Below are 21,032 nucleotides of genomic sequence, written 5' to 3' on the forward strand. Positions count from 1 at the left end.
CATTTTGTGAAATAAGTAGTTTCTAACAGTTTAATTCTCTCAATCTTCAGACTTCAGTCGTGGATGTTGAAGTTTGCATATTTCAGTCTGATGACATTCTGGACTTTTAATCGATGTTATTTGTTGCATGAATTTATTTTTTATGTATCTGTGAAGTCATCATTAACAGCAGAAGAGCTGAAACCAGCAAAAATCACCTGATCGTTTGTTGATTGCAAGGAAAAAGGAGCATAAAACAAATCGTAGGTTAGAGAGGAGGCAGCCCAGATCGAACATTTTTTCATTAGCCAGAATATTTAGACAGAATTTATTTTTAAAATGTCATTAATTTCAAAAAAGGCAAATTACTTTCTGCTTTTATAAATTCAACAGATTGTTCACTTGGTGGCGCTGTTGGTCTGTCCAGCAGGCTTCATTATTAACACTGTTTGAGGAGAGGACACTTCAGACTGAGTTATAAAAAGTACATTTTAAATACATTAAAAATCATTTATTCAATTACTTGAATCTGCAAATAAAAGTATTAATAGACACATTTTGACCATTTGTGCCAGAAGTGACCTGCAGATCTGATCCACCACAGTGCTCTGGATCCAGTGTTCAGTGGAGTTTGTTTCATCGTTTAACTGCAGATGTTAAAATGATCATTTTATTTCTCATCCATGTTTTCATTTTCATCATTTATTGTATTGTTGACTTTATATTTTAGATTTGAAATGAATCAGTGAGGTAATCAGTTGTAATTAAATGATAATTATTCCAGTTCTTTGTGTAGATGTTTTTTAACACAATTATTTCAGTTTTTTGTTAATTAATTCATTTAATTATTATTATTTAATTACGAGGTTTCAGTTGTCTCTACTTAATGATCAGGATCAGACACTCTGAAGCCTCCTCAGGCTTCAGTGACTCAGCTGCTTTCAACTCGGTTTCATTTTCCTGCCATTTCAAGACGAAACGAAAGTGAAAGCAGCTGAAGCGGAGGACGCGCCGCCGCCTCCGCCGCCAGTCCGCCGCTGTGTTCGTACCGCGCGGCAGCATGGACGAGACCGAGTGTCCGCCGGTGATCGTGGAGGGGGACTGGAGTCCGGTTCACACCAAAACCCTGAAGAACAAACTGCAGCTCTACTTTCAGAGCAAGAAGAAGTCCAGCGGGGGAGACTGCCGGGTGGAGGCGGAGGACGGAGCCCCGAGAGCCGCCGTTTACTTCCGCTCAGAGGAGGGTGAGTCCGTGTGGCGACGGTCAAAAAACTGCTGTTTACGGATTAAAAGTGAGTTTAATCAGGTCTGGATGAGAGAACAGAAGTAAACAGGCGAGCAGAGTTTAATGCAAACTTTCTGAGAAACTGAAGAAATGAAGCTTCAGTCTGAAACTGAGCTCAGAGAGAAACTCAGATCACTTCCCAGCATGCACTTCACCTCTGCAGCCTCCTGCTGCTCAGATGGTGGGTCGCCATGAGATGTTTGATCATAGGTCCAAAAAGATGCTTCTAGATGTGAGATTGAGACACGTCCACCGACGGACAGCCTGCAGCGTCGCTCTGACCCAACCAATCAGAATACAGTATGAGGACGTTTGCACCCGCTGACATTCAACTGTTTTCTTTTTTCAGTCTGAAAACTAGGAAATGCTCCGTATGTTCAAGCACGACTGAAGTTTAGAATCTTACAATTTACTCCACATAGAAACCACAGTTTCTAGTCTTTATGCTAAGCTAAGCTAACCAGCTGCTGGCTGTAGCTTTAAATTAGACTGACAGACCTGAGAGTGGGATCAATCTGAACATAACTTACTAACACAGTGATAAAACACACGGGAATAAAAGCTCCTTCGTGTTTCGTTGTGCTCAGTCGAAGCTGAACGAAGGTGAGCTCTGAGCGGCGGAACGGGAAGCGGAGACGTCTCAACCTGTCCATCATTCCGGTTTCAATACAAGCGAACGGGAGTATTTGCAGGAAGTGGACGTGTAACACGACCGTTCACTTTAAAGACAGGGAGCATGTGAGCGTTCAGGGACTGTGTTGAATCTGCTGAACCTGATTGTGACGCCAGCGTTTCATGTGATTCCAGTTAGAGAGCGAGTCCTCGCCAGAGAAAACCACCAACTCATCCTGGAGAGTCAGACTGTCAAGCTGCGTCTCATTTCTGCCTCAGTAAGTAGAGACATGTTAAAGATTCACAGGCCATCATCTCATCTTTAATTTTACTAATTAACCTTAACTCAACGTCCACTTGCTGTCATTCTCCGGACCTTTCAGCTACGCTTCACAGTCTTCAACGTTGGTTGGAGTCCAACCAGTTGTCATGGAGTCGTGTCAGTTAGTTCAGTCACTGAACTTCTGCACTTACATTGGTCACATGATGACAGCAAAGCCATCTCCATGATGACTGAGCAAACCCCACCCACTGATGAAGACTGAGACGTGGCTGAAAGCCAGATAAAGCTAGTAAGTCGACCTTGAGTTAAGATAAGCAAAGGCTCTGGTAATAGAAGCCCCTGCTAGCAAATGTTAGCACACAGTCCGTGTCTGTTTGGCTGGTTTAAAGTCAGTAGAGGTTTCTTCTTCTGTGATCTGCCTGGATATGTGACGGCAGCAGGAAGTTGGACTTTAACTCTCGGTTCTTCTTCTGTTGTTGACTCTGTTGACTCTGGGTGTGTTTCATTAACAACCAGATCGACTGGCGCAGCAGGCTGCTGCAACCAGATGAGTGATGATCTAATGATGATAATGTTTCATTCAGTGGTTTAAGACGGTAAAAATTATGGAAAAAGAAAAATATTGTTAAAAATCAGTGGACTTTCTGAAACAGGGCTGAACCTGAAGCTAAAAACACTCGTCATGAAACTGCGAGTTTTACAGAGTGAAGTTAAATATTTACACGCAGCAGCTGTAAAACCGTCCTGCGTCGGGTTCGGCTCTTATGTTTCAGACATGCTGGCAGTTTATTGGCTGTCAGATATCAGACGCTCACACTTGTTCTTCTTGTTCAGTGCAGATAAAACCTGATGTTCATTCATGTTTCCATGTTTTATCCAACAGAAACACATTTTTACTTTGCATGTGGACTAAATTCAAATGGACGGATGGAAAAAGTTGAATTTAAAGGGGCATTCCTGTTTTGGTATATTTTAAGATAATCGTTGAGGGTTTCATTGTTTCACGTTCGAGGGTCATCATACGACAGAGTACACAGAACATTTACATGAGAAATAAAGATGTTTGTTATACAAGTGAGACAGAAACATTTCTGTTTCATGTAAAGCAGAGTTTTAGACGTTTGTTTCCTCCACCATCATTTCGTTCTGTGTGATTCAAACTGTGGTTTTTGTTTTCAGAGTCCGGTGAACAGTGATGACGCCTCAGGTAAAGCTGCTTCTCCTCAGTTTATGCTTTTATTTTGAACGTCTTGTCTGTGGCTCTCAGCTCCAAGCCCATTGGTTCCTACTGAACAGCTAAATCTTTAGAAACACCCCACAGATTTATAGTTTCATGTCGTTTCCTTAAACAGCTGTTCATCGTAGGTTTTACCAAACAAACAGGAGGAAATAGCACATCTGGACTATTTTCAGCGGCGGATGAATCCACACTTGGTGCTGAGTGACGGTGTGTGTGTGAGGAAGAAGATCCATCAGTGTGTAATACACTCACAGTATCTGTTAGCAGTTAGCAGTTAGCATTCACTACTGGTTTGAAACAGAGAATTAGTGCGTTGTTCCCAGCAGGAATTGATTTGTGCAGTCATGATTTATTGAACATGTTGGCCGAGCTCATCATAAATGTGTGATTTTATGTTTTTTGTCTAAGTGTTTAAGTGTAAACATTCTTACACAAGGAAAAGTGTAAATCCTAAATCTGAACTGAACAAACCTGATTCTCTTGATTCTTAAATTCACTGACAGATTCAAAGCAGTCAGAAGCTGAACCTGCAGATGGAGCTTCTGCAGACAACAAAGAGGGTAAAAACAAAGAGATTTAACAGCAAAACCAAGTTCTTGTGTGAATGTTTTATTATGATTCCATCACTTGAATCTTTGTTTCCATGTCTGTATTTCCTGATAGTTACCTGTGAAGTAGACAAACAGTTACTTTAATATTTGATCTTATTGTAATCAGACCTTTTCTTATGATTAAAGTTCAGCTTTCTAAAGCTTTTTTGAGCTGCATTCTTGCTTGATTATTATTATTATTATTATTATTATTAAGAAAAAACAGCCACTTTTAAACCTTTAATGAAATTAGCTAATAACCGTCTGTGAACTATCGCTGTACTTACTCTCATGTGGTTCTTTCAGGAATCTTTCAAGAACATGTTTTGAATTTTTTAGGAAATATGAGACATGAAATAAACTATTTTTTTGTTATATCTTTAACTTTTTCATTATTTACTTTTTCTCAAATTTTTCATTTTTTTAACAACATAATAAATACAGATAAACCCCTCAGATGAGAAGAATGAGGTTGAGGAGGTAAAGCAGGTTTTTATTTGTCTCTTCAGAGTCAGAATCCAGTCAGAGCGTCGCTGTGGTCCTGGACAACGTGATGGACGACATGCCCAGAGAGCTGCTGTCCATGCTGGTGGAGAACATCTCGGGTTTGGACGAGAGCCGCTACAGTCTGGAGATCATATGGGAGACCAACAGAGCTGTGATCACCTTCAGCAGCCCTGCAGGTAGGACAGGACACCAGACTGCAGATCTGAGATCAGCTGCTGATCCATTTTACTCTGTGTGTGCAAACATACAGCAGTTTGCTTTGTTTTTGATCAGAATAATCACTCCACAGCATGTCTCAGAATGTGAAGCTCCAGCATTAGAGACCTCTGAAGTCTACGTTCTTCTGTTGTAAAGCCTGGAAATCCAGACTAATATGATGTTAAATGATTCTGTTAATTGTCAGAGCCGCTGAAATCCTCGTAAAGCAGATTAGATTTGCTCTGATAATAATAATTGACTTATTTTTTTTTTATTTTATTTTAACCCAAATTATCGGATTGTTTTATTCCAAGTGTTGATACTTTACACCAGGGGTGGGAACCTTTGTCCTATTTAGGGCCAGTTCAGATTCTATATGTATTTTTTTGTTCCTTTGAACACACATATCACACTAAGCTCTGCGGAGGCTGAAGCTGCTTCTCTTGGCAAGGCGTCTGATGTCAGATGGTAGTGATGATGATGAAGATGATGCTACGCTCAGATGGTCCAGGTCTGGGTGTGTCAGTCTTCAGTCAGTTTTGATCTGTTCACATCCAAAAAGTAGGACTCCAGGTCAGCAAAAGGCAGGTAGCAAAAACTGAGGGTACAACAAATCCAAGAACAAAAAAACACAAGAAATTAAGATAAGAACAAAGCAGATTAATCTGAGGAACTCAGGTGAGAATACTGACAACATAACAGATGACCTGACAACTGGAGGAGGGAAACACATGGACTAAATACACAACAGGGCAATTTACTGATGAAACACAGGTGATACAGAAAACAGGCGGGAAAACACACAAAAACAGAAAACTATTATTATTATTATTATTATTTCATCGTTACCTGATGAGCTGCTTCAGTCTTAAAGGAGTAACCTGGAGTATTTTGCAGATGTGGAGAAGTTCCTCACTGTGGGACAGTCCAGCCAGAAGCTGCAGAGACACAGACTGACGGCTCGACCACTGGAGGCGGCAAGGAGCGTCCGGGTGGAGAATCTTCCTCCGACCGTGATTAAAGGTACGAAACTGTTCATCACTGTCCACCACAAGCTAGTCTGGGTGTAGAGGAGATTCTGTGACGTTACACCTGTGTGACATTACACGTGTGTGTTGTTACACCTGTGTGTGTTACACCTGTGTGTTGTTACACCTGTGTGACGTTACACCTGTGTGACGTTACACCTGTGTGACGTAACACCTGTGTGTTGCTACACGTGTGTGTTGTTACACCTGTGTGTGTTATACCTGTGTGTTGTTACACCTGTGTGTGTTACACCTGTGTGTTGTTACACCTGTGTGTTGTTACACCTGTGTGTGTTATACCTGTGTGTTGTTACACCTGTGTGTTGTTACATCTGTGTGTTGTTACACCTGTCTGACGTTACACCTGTGTGTTGTTACACCTGTGTGTTGTTACACCTGTGTGATGCTACACCTGTGTGATGTTACACCTGTGTGTTGTTACACCTGTGTGTTGTTACACCTGTGTGTTGTTACATCTGTGTGTTGTTACACCTGTCTGACGTTACACCTGTGTGTTGTTACACCTGTGTGACGCTACACCTGTGTGATGTTACACCTGTATGTTGTTACACCCGTGTGTTGTTACACCTGTGTGTGTTATACCTGTGTGTTGTTACACCTGTGTGTTGTTACACCTGTGTGTTGTTACACCTGTGTGACGTTACACCAGGAGCTGCTAACATGATATTCAGAAATTAGCTTTCTGTTTCTCTGTATTGTGAGAGACTTGCTGTGTATTTGTTGGTGTTTCACTGCAGTTTTCTTGTTTCGTTCTTTATATTTCACATAATGTGGTTTTCAGATCTCACACTCACTCACTCACACACACACGCAGAATTTTTTCTGACAGGGAAACTGACACACATACACACTTCACTAATACAAGTGTAACACACACACATTACTGACTCTTCCACCATAAAAACATTGTTGAATCCACATCAGGAACAATTAGATTAATAAAAATACAGCAAAATATGTCTCCATCAATCCGTTATTCTGGTTAATCTCCAAACTGTCACCAATTTAAAATTCCTTTTCACTGAGTAAATAGTCCCGATGACACTTGCTGATAATGAGGTCTGTGGATTTTCCAGAAGCCCAAATGAAAAATATCTCAAGAATTGCAAAGGAGGCGTTTCTGTGTGAGATGAAATCTGACATTATCTTCACATTCAAGCTCTGAAGCTGTTTCATGTTGTTGTTGGTCTGTAGAGAAAATGTGATGAAGTGATCACATTCTGCCTTCGCATCCAGCCTCAGTGCAGCTTCTGGTTCCAATAATCCAGGTCTTGCACAGGATTAAAAGTGCTCACAACCTTTAACTCTTTTCTGTCTGCAGAAATTGTTAATTTCTGATTCCTTTCCAGACATGTTGGAGCTGTATTTTGAGAAGAACTGGGCTCTGCCGGACGGCATCACCATCATCCCAGATGAACAGGCTGCTACTGTCACATTCAGTGACCCCAGAGGTTTTTCATTTAGCTTTACTGCTGATGTTTTAACTGTTATTTGTGAAAGGGTATTCTGACTTTAAAACATAGAAGTCTAAAGAAACTGGATTGGACATCTTCAAAACCAAACAAAAAGAAATACACTGTTTGGTCAAAAGTATGTGGACATCTGAACATTTCACCCACATTTGATATTCTGGTCATTAATCTGTCGCTATAGCATCATCCACTGTTCTGGTTCGGGCTTTCCACTTGATTTTGCAACCTGACTGCAGGGATTTGCTCCCATTCAGCAAGTATTAGTATTAGTGAGGTCGGTCATTGATGTGGGGTGATCAGATCTGGCTCACAGTGTTCCAGTCCATCCCAAAGTTGTTGGATGCGTTAAGGTCAGGGCTCTTTGCTGGCCAGTCAAGTTCCTCCACAGCAAACTGAGAATTCTGTTGTTATAAATATGATTGCACTCTATAGCAGACAGGTTCAATTTCTTTGGAGTTACTCAGGAAAACCAGACCCAGACCAAAAGCAAATGTAAGAACAAGGGTATCCACATACTTTTGACCACACAGTATCCAGTGATGACTAATCCTTTTAGATTCAGTATTCCTTGTAGCTGCAAATAGAACAATCACTTACCAGAGCTTCTCTTTCTTATTCCCTGTATTGCTGCAGTTGTGGAAAACATTTGCATAAAACAAGACTATGTGATGCAGTCCATTCCTGTCATGGTGTATCCGTACTATGAGTCCATAGGCACTGCCTTGTATGGCAAAGAACGGCCATCATGGAAGATGCCCAAGCCCGTCACGGAGAGAGTTCACCCCATCGTCTGGAAATTCCTCCTGATCAAGAAACAGTTAAAAAACATCAACGATCAGATGCGTCCTTACTTCTGCAGTGTTGACTTGGATAACCCTGAGGTGAAACTCAGCCCTCACCCGAGTTTTTTGAGGCAGAAAGGCCTGACTGCAATAAAAGTAGATCAGTGGAGGAGTACCGCTCAAGAGGCCTTCCGTAAACAAATGTCCCAGTACATGGCTTTTGAATGTACAGTGAATGCACCTGCATGGAAAGCTGCAGAGAAAGACGTCCGTTTGGTTGTCAGGGAAGATGCCATCCTGGTGGTGGATGCATCCAGGGAGATTTTGACTGTGGCTGGCCGAGCTGACAATATAAAACAAATCAAGGCTCCCGTGGAGAATATCATCCTTAAAGCCATGAGTCAAATTAAACGGCAAACAGATGCTGTCTCTGAGGAAATGATTTTGTCCCATGCAATGTTCTACATCCTGAAGCAGGAAGGGTTACAGAAAGCTGCACAAGACATTTCCCCTGACATGAACCTGTCCTACAATGAAAGCACCCAGAAGCTAACTATTACAGGACTCCCTGCAGAGGTTTTCCAGAGTAAGGCATGGATCTTGGAGAGGAATGTGGGTATGAGTAAAAAATGGATGGATGTCCCTCCAGGTCTCATAGAATTTCTCAAGACAGTAGATCCCATGGACATGTCACGGGACTTGTTCACATCTCAAGGCATCAGTGCCATTTACAGCATTGAGAGCAAAGGGGTTTTGCTGTTGGGGAGTTCTGACAGTGTCCTTGCTGAGGCAGAGAGTAAGATGAGGACTGTTTTGTCTCTGCAGACTCTGGATGTCGAAGACAAGGAAGTTCTGAAACATCAGAACTGGATGGGCCTAAACCAAAAGTTGTTGGACGCCTACAACTCCTCGAAGAAGAAAACAGTTTCCATTCAGATCCATCCCGAGAGAAGAGACAAAATAATCGTTGCCGGCTTCCCGATCCCAGTGAAAGAGGTCAGCCGCAGTCTTAACGAATTTATTGTGAACTTCTCACGAGTCCAAGAAACCATTCGTGTCGAGTCCTGCGCTGTTGTTCAGTTTATTGACAAGAAGAAAACACAAGATTGGTCCAGTATTGCCAAAGCTAATGATGTGACAGTCCATTTTGATGAAGAGAGGCCAAAGATCATCATCGCAGGGGCTCGTCTTCATGTCCAAAAAGCCAAATCCTGCTTTCAGGAACTGACAAGTGCTCTCTCCACTGACAACTTTGTCGTGGACAAGCCTGGAGCTAAGAAGTACTTCCTGTTTCAAGGAAGAATGTTTCTATCCACAATAATGTCAGAGTTGAGCTGTGTGGTGGTGCTTCGTCCAGAGAATCAAGAGGAAGAGGAGGAAGACAACTATGAGGGCGAAAAAGACTTTTGTTATTGCAAAGTGCAGACCACCAGTGGAGTTCTGGTTTCAGTAAGCAAGGCAGATATCTGTCGCTTCAGTGTTGACGCAGTCGTCAATGCAGCTAATGAGGACTTACAGCACATTGGCGGGCTGGCTCTGGCGCTGCTCAAGGCTGCAGGACCAGCGCTGCAGAAAATCAGCAATGACTACATTGCCAGAAATGGGAAACTACGGCCAGGTGACGCCATCTTAACAGGTGCATGTAACCTGCCTTGCAAGCACGTCGTACATGCAGTTGGTCCACGGTTCTCTGATTACGACAAGAAGACATCAGTGTCACGTCTGAAGCTTGCTGTTCAAGAAAGTCTGAGACAAGCAGAGAAGGTCAACTGCTCCACCATTGCGCTGCCCGCAATCAGCTCAGGTGTGTTTGGTTTTCCTGTTGACCTCTGTGCTGACACCATAGCTCAGGCAGTGCGGGAGTACTGCGACAGTCCAGGAAGTCTGAGATCTTTGACTGAGATTCACCTGGTGGATAATAACGATAAGACAGTGAGAGTCCTGGCCACAGCAGTCAACAGAGAGTTCATTGACCTCGGACCCATCATGACAGTACCAGAGCAGGCAGGAGGAAAAGGCACTGGAGCTTCAAGGTAAACTGAAGAAACACTTTGTATTATAGTGAACTCTCAGTGCTGATTAGAACAAACTGTAACTGGATTTGCAGATGCGATAATATTTAATGGAACAGTTCAACATTATGTCCTTGTTTGGGCTTGTTGTTTTACAGTAAGTGTGGAGCTACATTTAGCGGCTGGTTAGCTTAGCATATAGCCTGGAAACATGGTGACGTAGCTTGCCTGGCTCTGTCCAAAGGTAAAAAATGTACAGTTGCAAGTACTGGCTGCTACCTGTGGTCTTATATAAGATGTGGGAAACATGGGAAATCTGGGGCGGCTCCACCATTTTTGGAGCATAGCACGCTAGCTGTCATTATCTGTCACTGTCACTGTTCATCTGTTATCTTTCATCATCAGAAATATTTAAAGTTCACATGAGAGACAAATGTCCACACAAAGAGAAGCTCTCGACAAAGGCAGAGGAGCAATAAATCACACAACTGAAGTTAGTTAATAATAGGATTAGGGTTAGCTAATGTTATGCTAACTGAATGCTAATCATGCATGAGTAATCTACCGCTATCTAGCACAATGAAACACATAGATTTAGCCTGCCTTTGTGTCTGACTGCGACATTTCATGTTTTGAAGTTTAACGGAGTTGAGACTACATAGTTAGATGGGTGGTGCTGGTGTGCAGGTGACGGTTGGTATCCTCACCTGGTAAAAATCAATAAACAGCTGGTGTTGGACGGTGTGTTTGTGTGTGTTTGCATCGTTCACTTCCCAGTGGACATCAGCGAGGTCGAGGTCGAGGTCAGAGCCAGGTGCCCGGAGGCCATCGGGTTGGTGAAAGAGGAAGACGAGGAGGAGGAGGAGGAGGAGGAGGAGGAAGAGGGGGAGCAGAGGGGACAGGAGATGCATCTCGGGGAGGTCGGCAAGGTAACAGAGGAGGTCAGAGTCCCAGGAGGCGCACCAGGCCTGGAGGGCACGGAGGGTAAGCTTCTCTTTTTTCTTGTGTCTTTGCTTGTGTCTTTTTAATTCGTATTTAAGACCACATTACTGGAGTCCAACATACTTCCACTACCAGGTCTGTCATAGGGTCAGGAACAATTCAAGGCCAGTGAGACCAAAGAGCCACATACCAGTACTGTGAGTTCAGAAATGATGTGAGGGAAAGCAAAAGCACTGAGACAATCATGGCCTAGGGAGTCAGGACTAGGTGCTTTTCGCTCATTTGTGTCTTTTTGAGTAAAAAAACCAAACAGAAACAAACTTTGAATGCTGTGATGATCAGTCCTGTTTTCTGATAGGCCGGGGAAGATGGAGCAGACCACAGCTGAGGGTCTGAAGATTATCCTGATGAAGGGGAACATTCAGGACCAGACTGTGAGTACTGACCCAGTGCTGCTTTTTAAAAGCATCATTTTAATGACATTTGCCATAAACTGCAGTATCGTATCATAGTGTCATTCCTCCTCCAAATCCACTCTTCGGAGGGCTACTTTTCATTTTTGGAGCTGTTTAGCCTTTGTAACGTGAGGGGCTCCTGTGTTTATATCCATCCATCCCTTTCTATCTCAGGAATGTCAGGAGGGAATTTCTTTAAGTTTGGCACAAATGTTCACTTGGACTCGAGGATGACCTGATAAGAATCAACACAACACAAACTGCTTTGATCATTTTAAAGCTTTATTCAGCATATCATTGCATTTATTTTAACTTGAGAAATGATGAAACGAATCATCAGTTGTCCTACATTAATGTTCTGTTGATCAGTCACTCCTGAAGTCCTGATCTTGTGTACGATGCTGTGATTTTGGTCCACAGACTGCCGTCATCGTCAACACCATCTCAGAGAACATGGACCTGGACCAGGGAGCTGTTTCCAAAGCGATCCTGCAGGCGGCCGGGCCCGGCCTGCAGGCAGCTGTCCGGTCTGAAGCCGGCGTGGCCACGCTGCAGTACGGCGACGTCATCACCACCGACGGCTTCAACCTCACGTGTCAAAAGGTCTTTCATGCTGTTTGCCCTTTTTGGGACGATGGAGCCGGTCGGGCCGAGGAGGTGAGGACTTTAATTCTAAAACCTTTGAGATGATGACATTTTATTTTAGCCACTCAAGTCCAGAAACTTCCTGTCAGCTGAGTACAGTAGAGGATACACCAAAAGCAATATTCCACTGAAGATGTTGGTTTTGAGCATCAAACACTCACTGCAGAGGACTGTTGCTGTAGTCTAACAGAGTGAAACCAGAATTTTATGGTTCTGCTCGAAACTTACAGAAATAAATAAATAAATGTGTATAATATGGAAACTTAAAATCCAGCCTGTTTCATATGTTTCAATGAGGATGGTCATTTTTTGTAATAATGATCTAATATCATTGTTAATTCAGTACTTTAAATGTAAATTTCCCATAAATCCAGACTCCCTGCTGGTCTGCAGCTTGTTTGCTCTTACTTGGGTCGTCTTTTTGTGTCAGGGGTTAACGTCCATCATCACATATTGTCTGGAGGAGGCTGAGAAGCTTCAGATGTCGTCACTGTCCTTCCCGGCCATCGGTACAGGGAACCTGAGCTTCCCCAGAGCCGTGGTGTCCAGAGTCCTGCTGAAGGAGATCCACTCGTACAGCCGCAGCAGAACTCCTCGCCATCTGAGAGAGGTGGTCATCGTCGTTCACCCGAGTGACGGCCAAACCGTGGATGTGAGTTTTCATTCTGCAGGAGGGAGCAGCTCTGCGTCAGTGTGATCGTGTCCTGAAACATTAAAATACAGAAAAAGACATTAACACAAGTATATAAATACAGTTCATAAAAGATACCAGATACAACAAAGAATATGATGATAAAACAGGACTCAAACAGAAGCAGAATGGTTCATCATCATGCAGGATACATTAGCCACTGCTAGCATAACACCCCACAGCCTCCCACCCAACTGTCAGCAGTGCACCAGAGTTGCATTGTGGGTAATGTAGGGGACAGGTTTGACAAGGAGGAAGAAAAAAAGACTTCTGCTCCATCAGCTACTTTTAAAACTGTCCATTGTGAGTCCAGCATTTCATCGTTTCTATCAATAACATCTGGTTTGTCAGTGTTTCACCAGGGAGTTCAAAGGTCAGGCTGGTCAGAGAAACACCTCACATGAAGCCCAAGAGTTTAATGAGTCACCAGCGGGACAGTCACTCAGCCAATCACAACAGTCCTCAGGTAAGCAGCCTCCAACACCTTTAATGTAGACCTTCATGTCAGTGTGGACTAGTGAGAGAACTGGAGTCATCTGTAAACAGATCTGTGACTACGAAGGCTCAGATTTATGTATTATCGCAGACATCGACCATTCAATGTATTTGATATAGACTGAAATATGATTACACCCCTCTCAGAAAATGTGTGTGTGAGTGTGGCCACGTATTACTCACGTTGTGGGGACCTAAATCTGTTTACACAGTCACACTGTGGGGACTCACTGTCCTTATGGGGACAAAACCCCATAATGTCAGTCATTAGATTTTTGGGTGATGACTTGGGTTAAGGTTAGGTTTAGGTTGAAGGGCATAGTGTAGTGGTTACAGTTAGACTAAGTCTCCAGGAAATAATATAATATAATAATATAAGTCTATGGAATGTCCCCAGAAGTGATGGAAACATTACTGTGTGTGCGTGTTTGTACATGTGTGCATGTGTGTGCGTGTGTGTGACAGCCTCCTTCGGTCAGGTGTCGTCCCCCTCCCTCGGTGTGTATCAGATGCAGATGGGTCAGCTCACCCTCGAGGTCTCGTCTGGAGACATCACCAGGGAGTCCTGTGATGCCATCATCAACTCCTCCAATCAGGACTTTACTCTTAAATCAGGTGACTCCTCCTGACATTTTCACTGTGTGGTAATGCAGAACAATTTTAAAAAGAAATAGATGAATAAAAAGTTGACATTTAAAAACAGTGTGCTATGATTGGAGAGTCATTAAAGGAAAGTGAACAGGATTCAGTGCTAACACTCTCTTCAGTGTCCATAAAACACAGCAGCGTCTGTCATCCGTCCTCTGAAGCAACACATCAGCGTTTCTGTGTGACTCCGTGGACGAAGCTTCGGTTTGAACGTCCCTTCTGACTTCCAGCAGCATCATTTATCCGATGTGTTCTTCTGCTCGCAGGAGTGTCGAAGGCGATCTTAGACGGCGCTGGATTAGCGGTTCAGCTGGAGTGCTCACAGATCGGTACGTAGCTGGAATTTAACATTGACCCGTCAGAACGTCCTCACTGTCTTTCATTCATCTAGAAAGAGATAAGAGTTCAACAATTCAGGGTCAGCCTGAAAGCTAAAAGCTTCATGAGTTCATCCCAACTGGCTGCTGATGTTAGCCTTTAGCTAACATAACAAAGGGTTGAGTCCTGGGTAGCTGGACGCAGCTGTAGAAACCTGACTTCTTCAGTTCTGACTGACTGGTCCCACTGGTCCCAGTGTGTAACTCACTACTTCTTCTGTGGTTTGTGATCGTACCTCCCCCTCCTCCTTTACCAGATATTTCAAACACTGTCACAGAAAACACGTCTTTTGGGATGGATTTGAAAAAAACGTGTTTTCATCAAACATCAATGTTCATACTGTCTTCATCAAGCATCTTCTGCATCTGTATTATGAAATCCGAGTGTTTTACCAGCCTGCTGTGGACACTGTTTGTCCCCTCTGCAGTGACTTCTCCGGGCTACCAGCCTCGTCCGATGATCGTGACGTCGGCCGGGTCGCTGCCCAGCAGAAACATCATCCACGTCGTCGGCCACAACGATCCTGCTAAGATCAAGGACATGGTTCACGCGGTGCTGAAGGTCTGCGAGGAGAACAAGTTCAGCTCCGTGTCCTTCCCGGCGCTGGGAACAGGTCTGACACTTGTCACTGTTTGTCTCTTTATTATCTGAATCAGACAAAGAAGCTCTGTCCCATTTTCACTGAGAATGAAAAGACTCTGAGAATGAAAAGACTCAAAGTCTCTGGTTTCTCTCAAACTTTTCCTTCATCATCTTTGTGTTTCCTGTTTATTTCTTCACTTTGTCATTTTCATCATTTCACTGCTTCGCCGTGCAGCCATGTTGTTCACGTTTTCACAGCTGCATGAGAACAGACAGGAGAGAGCAAAAAATCTCAAATAAAGTTTTGTCTTAATCTGTAGTAATACGTCATTTAGCACACAGAAATCAGCTCTCAAAAACAGGAAAAAAGGGCAAAGAAATAATATCACTTAAAATCAGCTAAATGATCTGTAAACAGATAAACATGTAAAATATCTGGTCTCAAAGAGCCACAAAGCACAAGAACAAGAACATTCATCTGGATACAAAGAGCAGTTTTGTTCCGGTCAGTGTCGATCAAACATTAACTGACACTAACCAATCAGAAAATCTCAGTATGAAGTCAAAAAATCGTATTATTACGTAAAATACTCAAACATAAAAAGTGTTTGGTTAAAAGCACTTTGAATTTTAGATATTACATCTTACTTAGGTTTTGTTTTTATAGAGTATTTGTTGATTATATGTTGTATTATTGAAGTAATGGTAATTAAATCTGGTAAATGTAATGGAGTAAAAACTACAATACTCTGAAGTAGCAGGAAATTTGAATACTCAAGTGAAGTTCAAGTACGCAGTTAGACCGTCAGCGAGTTGTTTCTTCAACACTTCATGTTGTGGCTGTAATGAACACTGCGGCCTGCAGGGGGCACTAGCAGGCACCATCAGGTCTTAGAGGTTATCCTCTTGTCATCATTATCATCAGCGGTTCTTGTGTGTGCGTCAGGTCAGGGAGGGGCCCACCCGTCGGCAGTGGCGGACGCCATGGTGGAGGCGGTGGTGGAGTTTGTGAGGAAGAGGCACCCGAGGTTCGTTTGCAGCGTGAAGATCCTGATCTTCCAGACGGCCATGGTGACGGAGTTTCACAAGAGCATGAAGAAGAGGGAGGGCCAGGAGGTGGAGGAGAAGAGCGTCTTCACCAAGATCAAAGGTATCTGACAGATTCTTTTCCTCGCCTCGTGTTGTTCATCGTGATCGAGGTTTCTCAGAGGAGTGATCTCATGACGTCTGTCTTAAAGGTCAACGTTGATGTCAAGTCTGTTTTTTTCTTATTGTACAAATCAAATGTTCACACTCAAACCAACAACATGAATCAATGCTTCCTGACCTCCTGTCTGTCTCAGCTCCAAGCTCATTGGTTCAATACATATTGTTTCAGGCTGTGATACGTTCTGTCTCCAGAGAACTGTTGGACTCAGCGAGCCTGTTGACCATAAGAACAACGCAGACTTTTCCTTTAACGTCACAATGAATCAGGCGTGATGTCAAACCTGTTTCAGAGTTCATCTCTAGCATCGCAGCTATAGCAGCATGTCTACGTGCTGCTGTAACACCACAGACTGTGCTGCTCCATGTTGTTTCAGACACCTTCACTTCGTTATTCTCGGGGTTTGCGGAGGAGCGACACAGCGCAGACGGCTTGGTCCTGGAGAGGGAAGAGTTTGAGCCCACGGTGTTTCAGCTGTGTGCCGACAACGACAAGGTTAACATGCATCCGCTCAATATTTCAGCATTTTAGAAAATAGTTAAAAAGGTTTATTTTGCGAGACTGGGCTCCTGCATTCAGAATGTGGTTAGCTTAGCTTAGCATTAGACTGACAGTAGAGAAAACAGACAGTGTTTCAGGTACTGCTGACTGTGCTGTTGTTTACACGCTGATATCAGTGAACTTCTTCTTTGTGTTTTCTGTGAATGAAACCAAGCAGAACTGCCATCTCCATGACAACGTCAGTGTTATTCATCAAGCTAGTTAGCTGAACGGATTCATTGAGTCAGGATAAGAGTATGAAAATGTTCTCGTTGCTTGTTTGTAACTGAACTCTGCATCCATTTCCCTCCACTGCAGACTGTGAGTCAGGCGAAGAAAAGGATCGAGGACCTGATTGTGGCTGAGCAGGCGGAGAGGACCATCACTGACCCGTATATCAGTCAACTGTCGCAGGCCGACGTGGAACAGCTGAGGGCCCTGCAGAGGAAGCTGACGGTTAGCATCCGTCTGGACAAAGGGCTGGAGGACCAGGAGCCCAACATCCACCTGGAGGGTCTGACCAGAGACGTCTTCACCGCGGAGTCTGCGGTCAGGTCGGCACATTCATTCATGGTGGAGAAAAGATTTAGTCCAAAGTGTTAGCATGTTCCTTTAAATGTGTCCTCTGCTGACCATCAGGGACATCATCCGGAAGGTGGAGAGGACGGAGAACTTGAGGAGCAAGGCCTTGCTGGTGAGCGGAATGGTAGAATGGAATTTTCAGCACAGTGACGGGAGGATGGTGCCCTTTGACATTTACACCAACCTTAACCTGGAGGAGGCTCTGGAGAGGAAACAAAGAGCGAAGATCAAGATCGACAACAGAGCGTACAATGCTGATGTCATGCTTCGAACTGCAGTTCCAGTGAATGGAAGTAAAAAGGTGGAGCTACTCAGAAAAGACCTGAGAGGTGAGTGATTTTAACATGGAAAATAGGAACAGGAAACAGGAAAACATCCCACAATCTTTGAGGTATCTGAACTGCTTGACCAAATGATTCTTTTGGGCTTGTTTTTGGTGAAGCTTTGAGGTAGTAGTCGTTCAAGGTGACTGAAGACTCTTCTCACTCTCTTTGCAGATGACACTCTGCCGTCACATTGGGATGACATGAAAGGCGACCTGCTCAAGCTGTTTCCTCTGACTGTGGGATCCACCGAATACAACGACGTGGTGACCAAACTTCAGACCGGTCTGACCTCAAACATCATCAGTGTAAGTATCAGTAATCACAGGCGGGTGCTCAGCCCTGCGTTCAAACAACACGAGTCAGTGCTTTTGAGGGCGTGTTGTTTCAGGTGCAGGTGAGGTGAAGAAATGTGATCCAGGAAGTTCAGTTTGGGCCACAGATCCATGAGTTTGAGAGGTAATCGGACACTGCACAGAGGTTTATACTGTAATGTTCAAAATTATTTGTTTTACAGCTCTGGAAAGTTTTCATGGTGTCAGTATTTCATTGCAAATGTCAGGAGGTGAACAGTAGAAGTGCAGCATTCTCCTCACAGAATCATCCACCGGGAATGTGCACCTGCAGGTATTTGATTGGATGACGTCTTACCAGGTGCATCGCAGTGGTGTTGGCACCTCAACCGTTGTCAGTGGACTGAAGTCAACGGACTGGTCTCATTCAGATTCAGAGAGAATTCTCATGCAGGGCTGAAGTCCTTCTACACGTGACTCAAGTTTAACTTTATGGCCTCATACGACCCTCAGAGTGACCTGATGGAAAGGGCACACATAGCATGATAATTTTATTTGAAATATGTTATGTAGAGCACAATCGGGCAACATATGAATTTAATAATGCACCATGATGAGACTATGGAGGACACTTATTATTTATTACTATCATCACATTTCATTTTGGCGGATGCTGTGAATCGGCTTCAGCTCAGTAGGATTGAATGAACTACTGCTGAATAAAACTTCATCTGGCCCCTAAAATGTATTAAAAACACAAAACTGAGTGCAGACTTTCATTAAACAGGAACAAACATGATGTGACTGTTCAGTTTTAACTTACAACCCAGGCGATTCATACATACAGAATTTAAGATGTGCGAGTCTGTATCTAAACAACAAAAACTACATTCAACAACAAGATGCTACCAGTCGTGTGCAACACGGGACCATTCTGGTAGACCTTTGATTGGTGACTTCTACTAAAAGTGAACCCCTGTTGGTGTGAAACAGTTCAAACTGGCTCCTGCTTCCAGTGAACCACATGAGCTGCAGGAGAGCAGATGAGCTTGATCCTGATAACCGAATGCTCAGCAGCGCTCCTGCTGAAAATGAAGCTGCGCCGTTGGACTGAATGATGTGTTGTGTCGTAACTGTGTTGGCAGATCGAACGCGTCCAGAATACGACGCTGTGGCAGAGCTACCAGCTGATGAAGAAACAACTAGAGGTGAAGAACAAACACACCAACAACGAAAGGCAGCTGTTCCACGGCACCGGAGCAAAGTCCATCGACCTGATCAACAAACAAGGCTTCAACCGCAGCTACGCAGGAGCACACGGTAACCGATCCAAGCGCACCGCAAAACAACGGGAAAACATGAGTCATGACTGCGCGATAAGAAAACATTTGCATGCACCAAGACATGAAGGTATGTGTCGGTGTGTTAGTGCACTGATCACATGAGGCTCCAGTCTGAGTCACACTAATGAAACAGGTGTGTTGGTCCTGGTGGTGCCTGCAGGTTTACTGCCTCATGACTACCAGGAAGTTGTGGAGAGGAACCAGGTGCTGTTTGTGGATGTTGTAGCTTTGCTCGGGTTCAGCGGTCTGGCTGGCGTCAGGGAGGCTGAACCTTCTCACAGCACTGTTTTGTTTGTCTCTTGGTCTGCAGCTGCGATGTATGGCAACGGCTCGTACTTTGCTGTGGACGCCGCCTACTCGGCAAGGGGCTACGCCACACCCGACGCCAGAGGACACAAGCGCATGTACCTGGCCAGGGTCCTGGTCGGGGACTTCACGCAGGGAAGAAGTGGCATGATCACACCTCCGTCCAAGGGCTCTGGGAACGCTGCAGACCTGTACGACAGCGTTGTTGATAAAGCCGCCAACCCAACCATGTTCGTCGTCTTCAGTGACATCCAGGCGTACCCAGAATACCTTATCACATTCACATGAATCTGTGCAACAGTTCTATTAAAATGTGCCTCTTTTATTTGTGTTAGTTTAAATCCACACTCAGATTGAAATAGTGTCATATATTAAAGGCTTCTTTAAGCGGCAGGTTCAGGTTTTTAGCTGTTTTTCTCAAACATTCAGTCTCACACTAAGATTTAAAGCGGCTGGAAAATGTTCAAATGAAAACACGAAAGTACGAACAAGTTGGCATGTCACTTATTTTTTGTTGGAGTGAAATTCTGTTCATTAAAGGTAAACTGCAACACCTGGCTGAATTCTGATCATTGTTAGATTAAGAGTCAGTTTCAAGTTGAAGGCTGGTGCCAGTTTCTGTGACGTTCAGCTGTGAGGGTTGTGGTTAGATACGACTGACTTTGGTAAACAGGATGTTCCTGCAGCGATGGCAAGTCTAGAACTGCCACGCGGCGTTTTAAATGTGAGCCATTTCTGTGGCGTCAGCTGTAAAGAGCTGTCAGCATCCTTTGTGTTTGCGTACAGGAAGTCCAGTGTTTTGTCGTCTCTGGTGTTCACGAGTTTGGCCACATGATGATTCGTAACTTTATGACATAAAACCTGCAAAACTAACGACATTCCCATCAGCCTCAGTAAACCTGTTAGCATCCTGACTTAGCATTTAGCTCTAAGTGCCACAGTGTCTCAATCCAGCCCCAGAGCTGCTAGCATGACATGACTCACATTTTAAAATCATTTGACAAACTTTTCTGTGACGTGTTGATGACAGCAGACACACAAACACCTGGCGGCACCTGAGCCGGTTCATGGACAGCGAGCGACTGTCTGCATTTCATGGACTGAGAGAAAACGGACTCTGAACTGCCTGTCAGGTCACACTGTGACCCTGCAGCTGAGACTGAAACCTAAATCTCACTCCACCTGTTTCAACGACACTCGTTTCCTCTCGGATGAATTCATTAACGGATATGGAGCGCAGCTTCGGACCAGAGTCCAGATGAGCTTCCTCTTGATCTTTGCTCAGATGATTAAATTTGAGGGGTCAAAGCGTTGACATCACACTGACCACACGAGCCTGCCTACAGTAACAGGAAGTAAAAACGGAATGAGGAGCTCTCATTGGTCGGCTTGAACTAAAAATTATGGCAGTTACCTGTTAAACTATTAATGTCAAGTGTTTAGTGCAAATTTAAATATCCGTTTGTAATTTTTAAATACATGAAGGTCTCCTGCAGTCGAACCTGTATTCGTCTTCTTGCTCCTGCAGTTGAAGGTTTGAGCTTCACTCAGCAGAAAGACGAATGTTCAGTTTGATATCGGACGTTTTCTCCT

General features: G+C 43.9%; 1 protein-coding gene across 1 annotated transcript; it reads left to right on the forward strand.

Moving 5' to 3' along the window:
* The first annotated feature begins 971 nt into the window (after positions 1-971).
* Positions 972-19,994, forward strand: LOC121606334 (protein mono-ADP-ribosyltransferase PARP14-like). Its single transcript, XM_041936578.1, has 23 exons — positions 972-1,223; positions 2,072-2,154; positions 3,339-3,366; positions 3,903-3,959; positions 4,499-4,672; positions 5,592-5,717; positions 7,093-7,194; positions 7,849-10,030; positions 10,787-10,993; positions 11,310-11,385; positions 11,827-12,063; positions 12,482-12,703; positions 13,094-13,208; positions 13,703-13,852; positions 14,152-14,214; positions 14,691-14,876; positions 15,792-15,995; positions 16,429-16,547; positions 16,911-17,146; positions 17,232-17,503; positions 17,672-17,805; positions 18,936-19,110; positions 19,444-19,994. The coding sequence occupies exons 1-23, from the start codon at positions 1,040-1,042 to the stop codon at positions 19,725-19,727; spliced, it is 5,616 nt and encodes a 1,871-aa protein (XP_041792512.1). The 5' UTR covers positions 972-1,039; the 3' UTR covers positions 19,728-19,994.
* The last annotated feature ends 1,038 nt before the right edge of the window (positions 19,995-21,032 follow it).

This window comes from Chelmon rostratus, chromosome 5 (assembly GCF_017976325.1).
Source record: "Chelmon rostratus isolate fCheRos1 chromosome 5, fCheRos1.pri, whole genome shotgun sequence".
Classification (NCBI taxonomy): domain Eukaryota; kingdom Metazoa; phylum Chordata; class Actinopteri; order Chaetodontiformes; family Chaetodontidae; genus Chelmon; species Chelmon rostratus.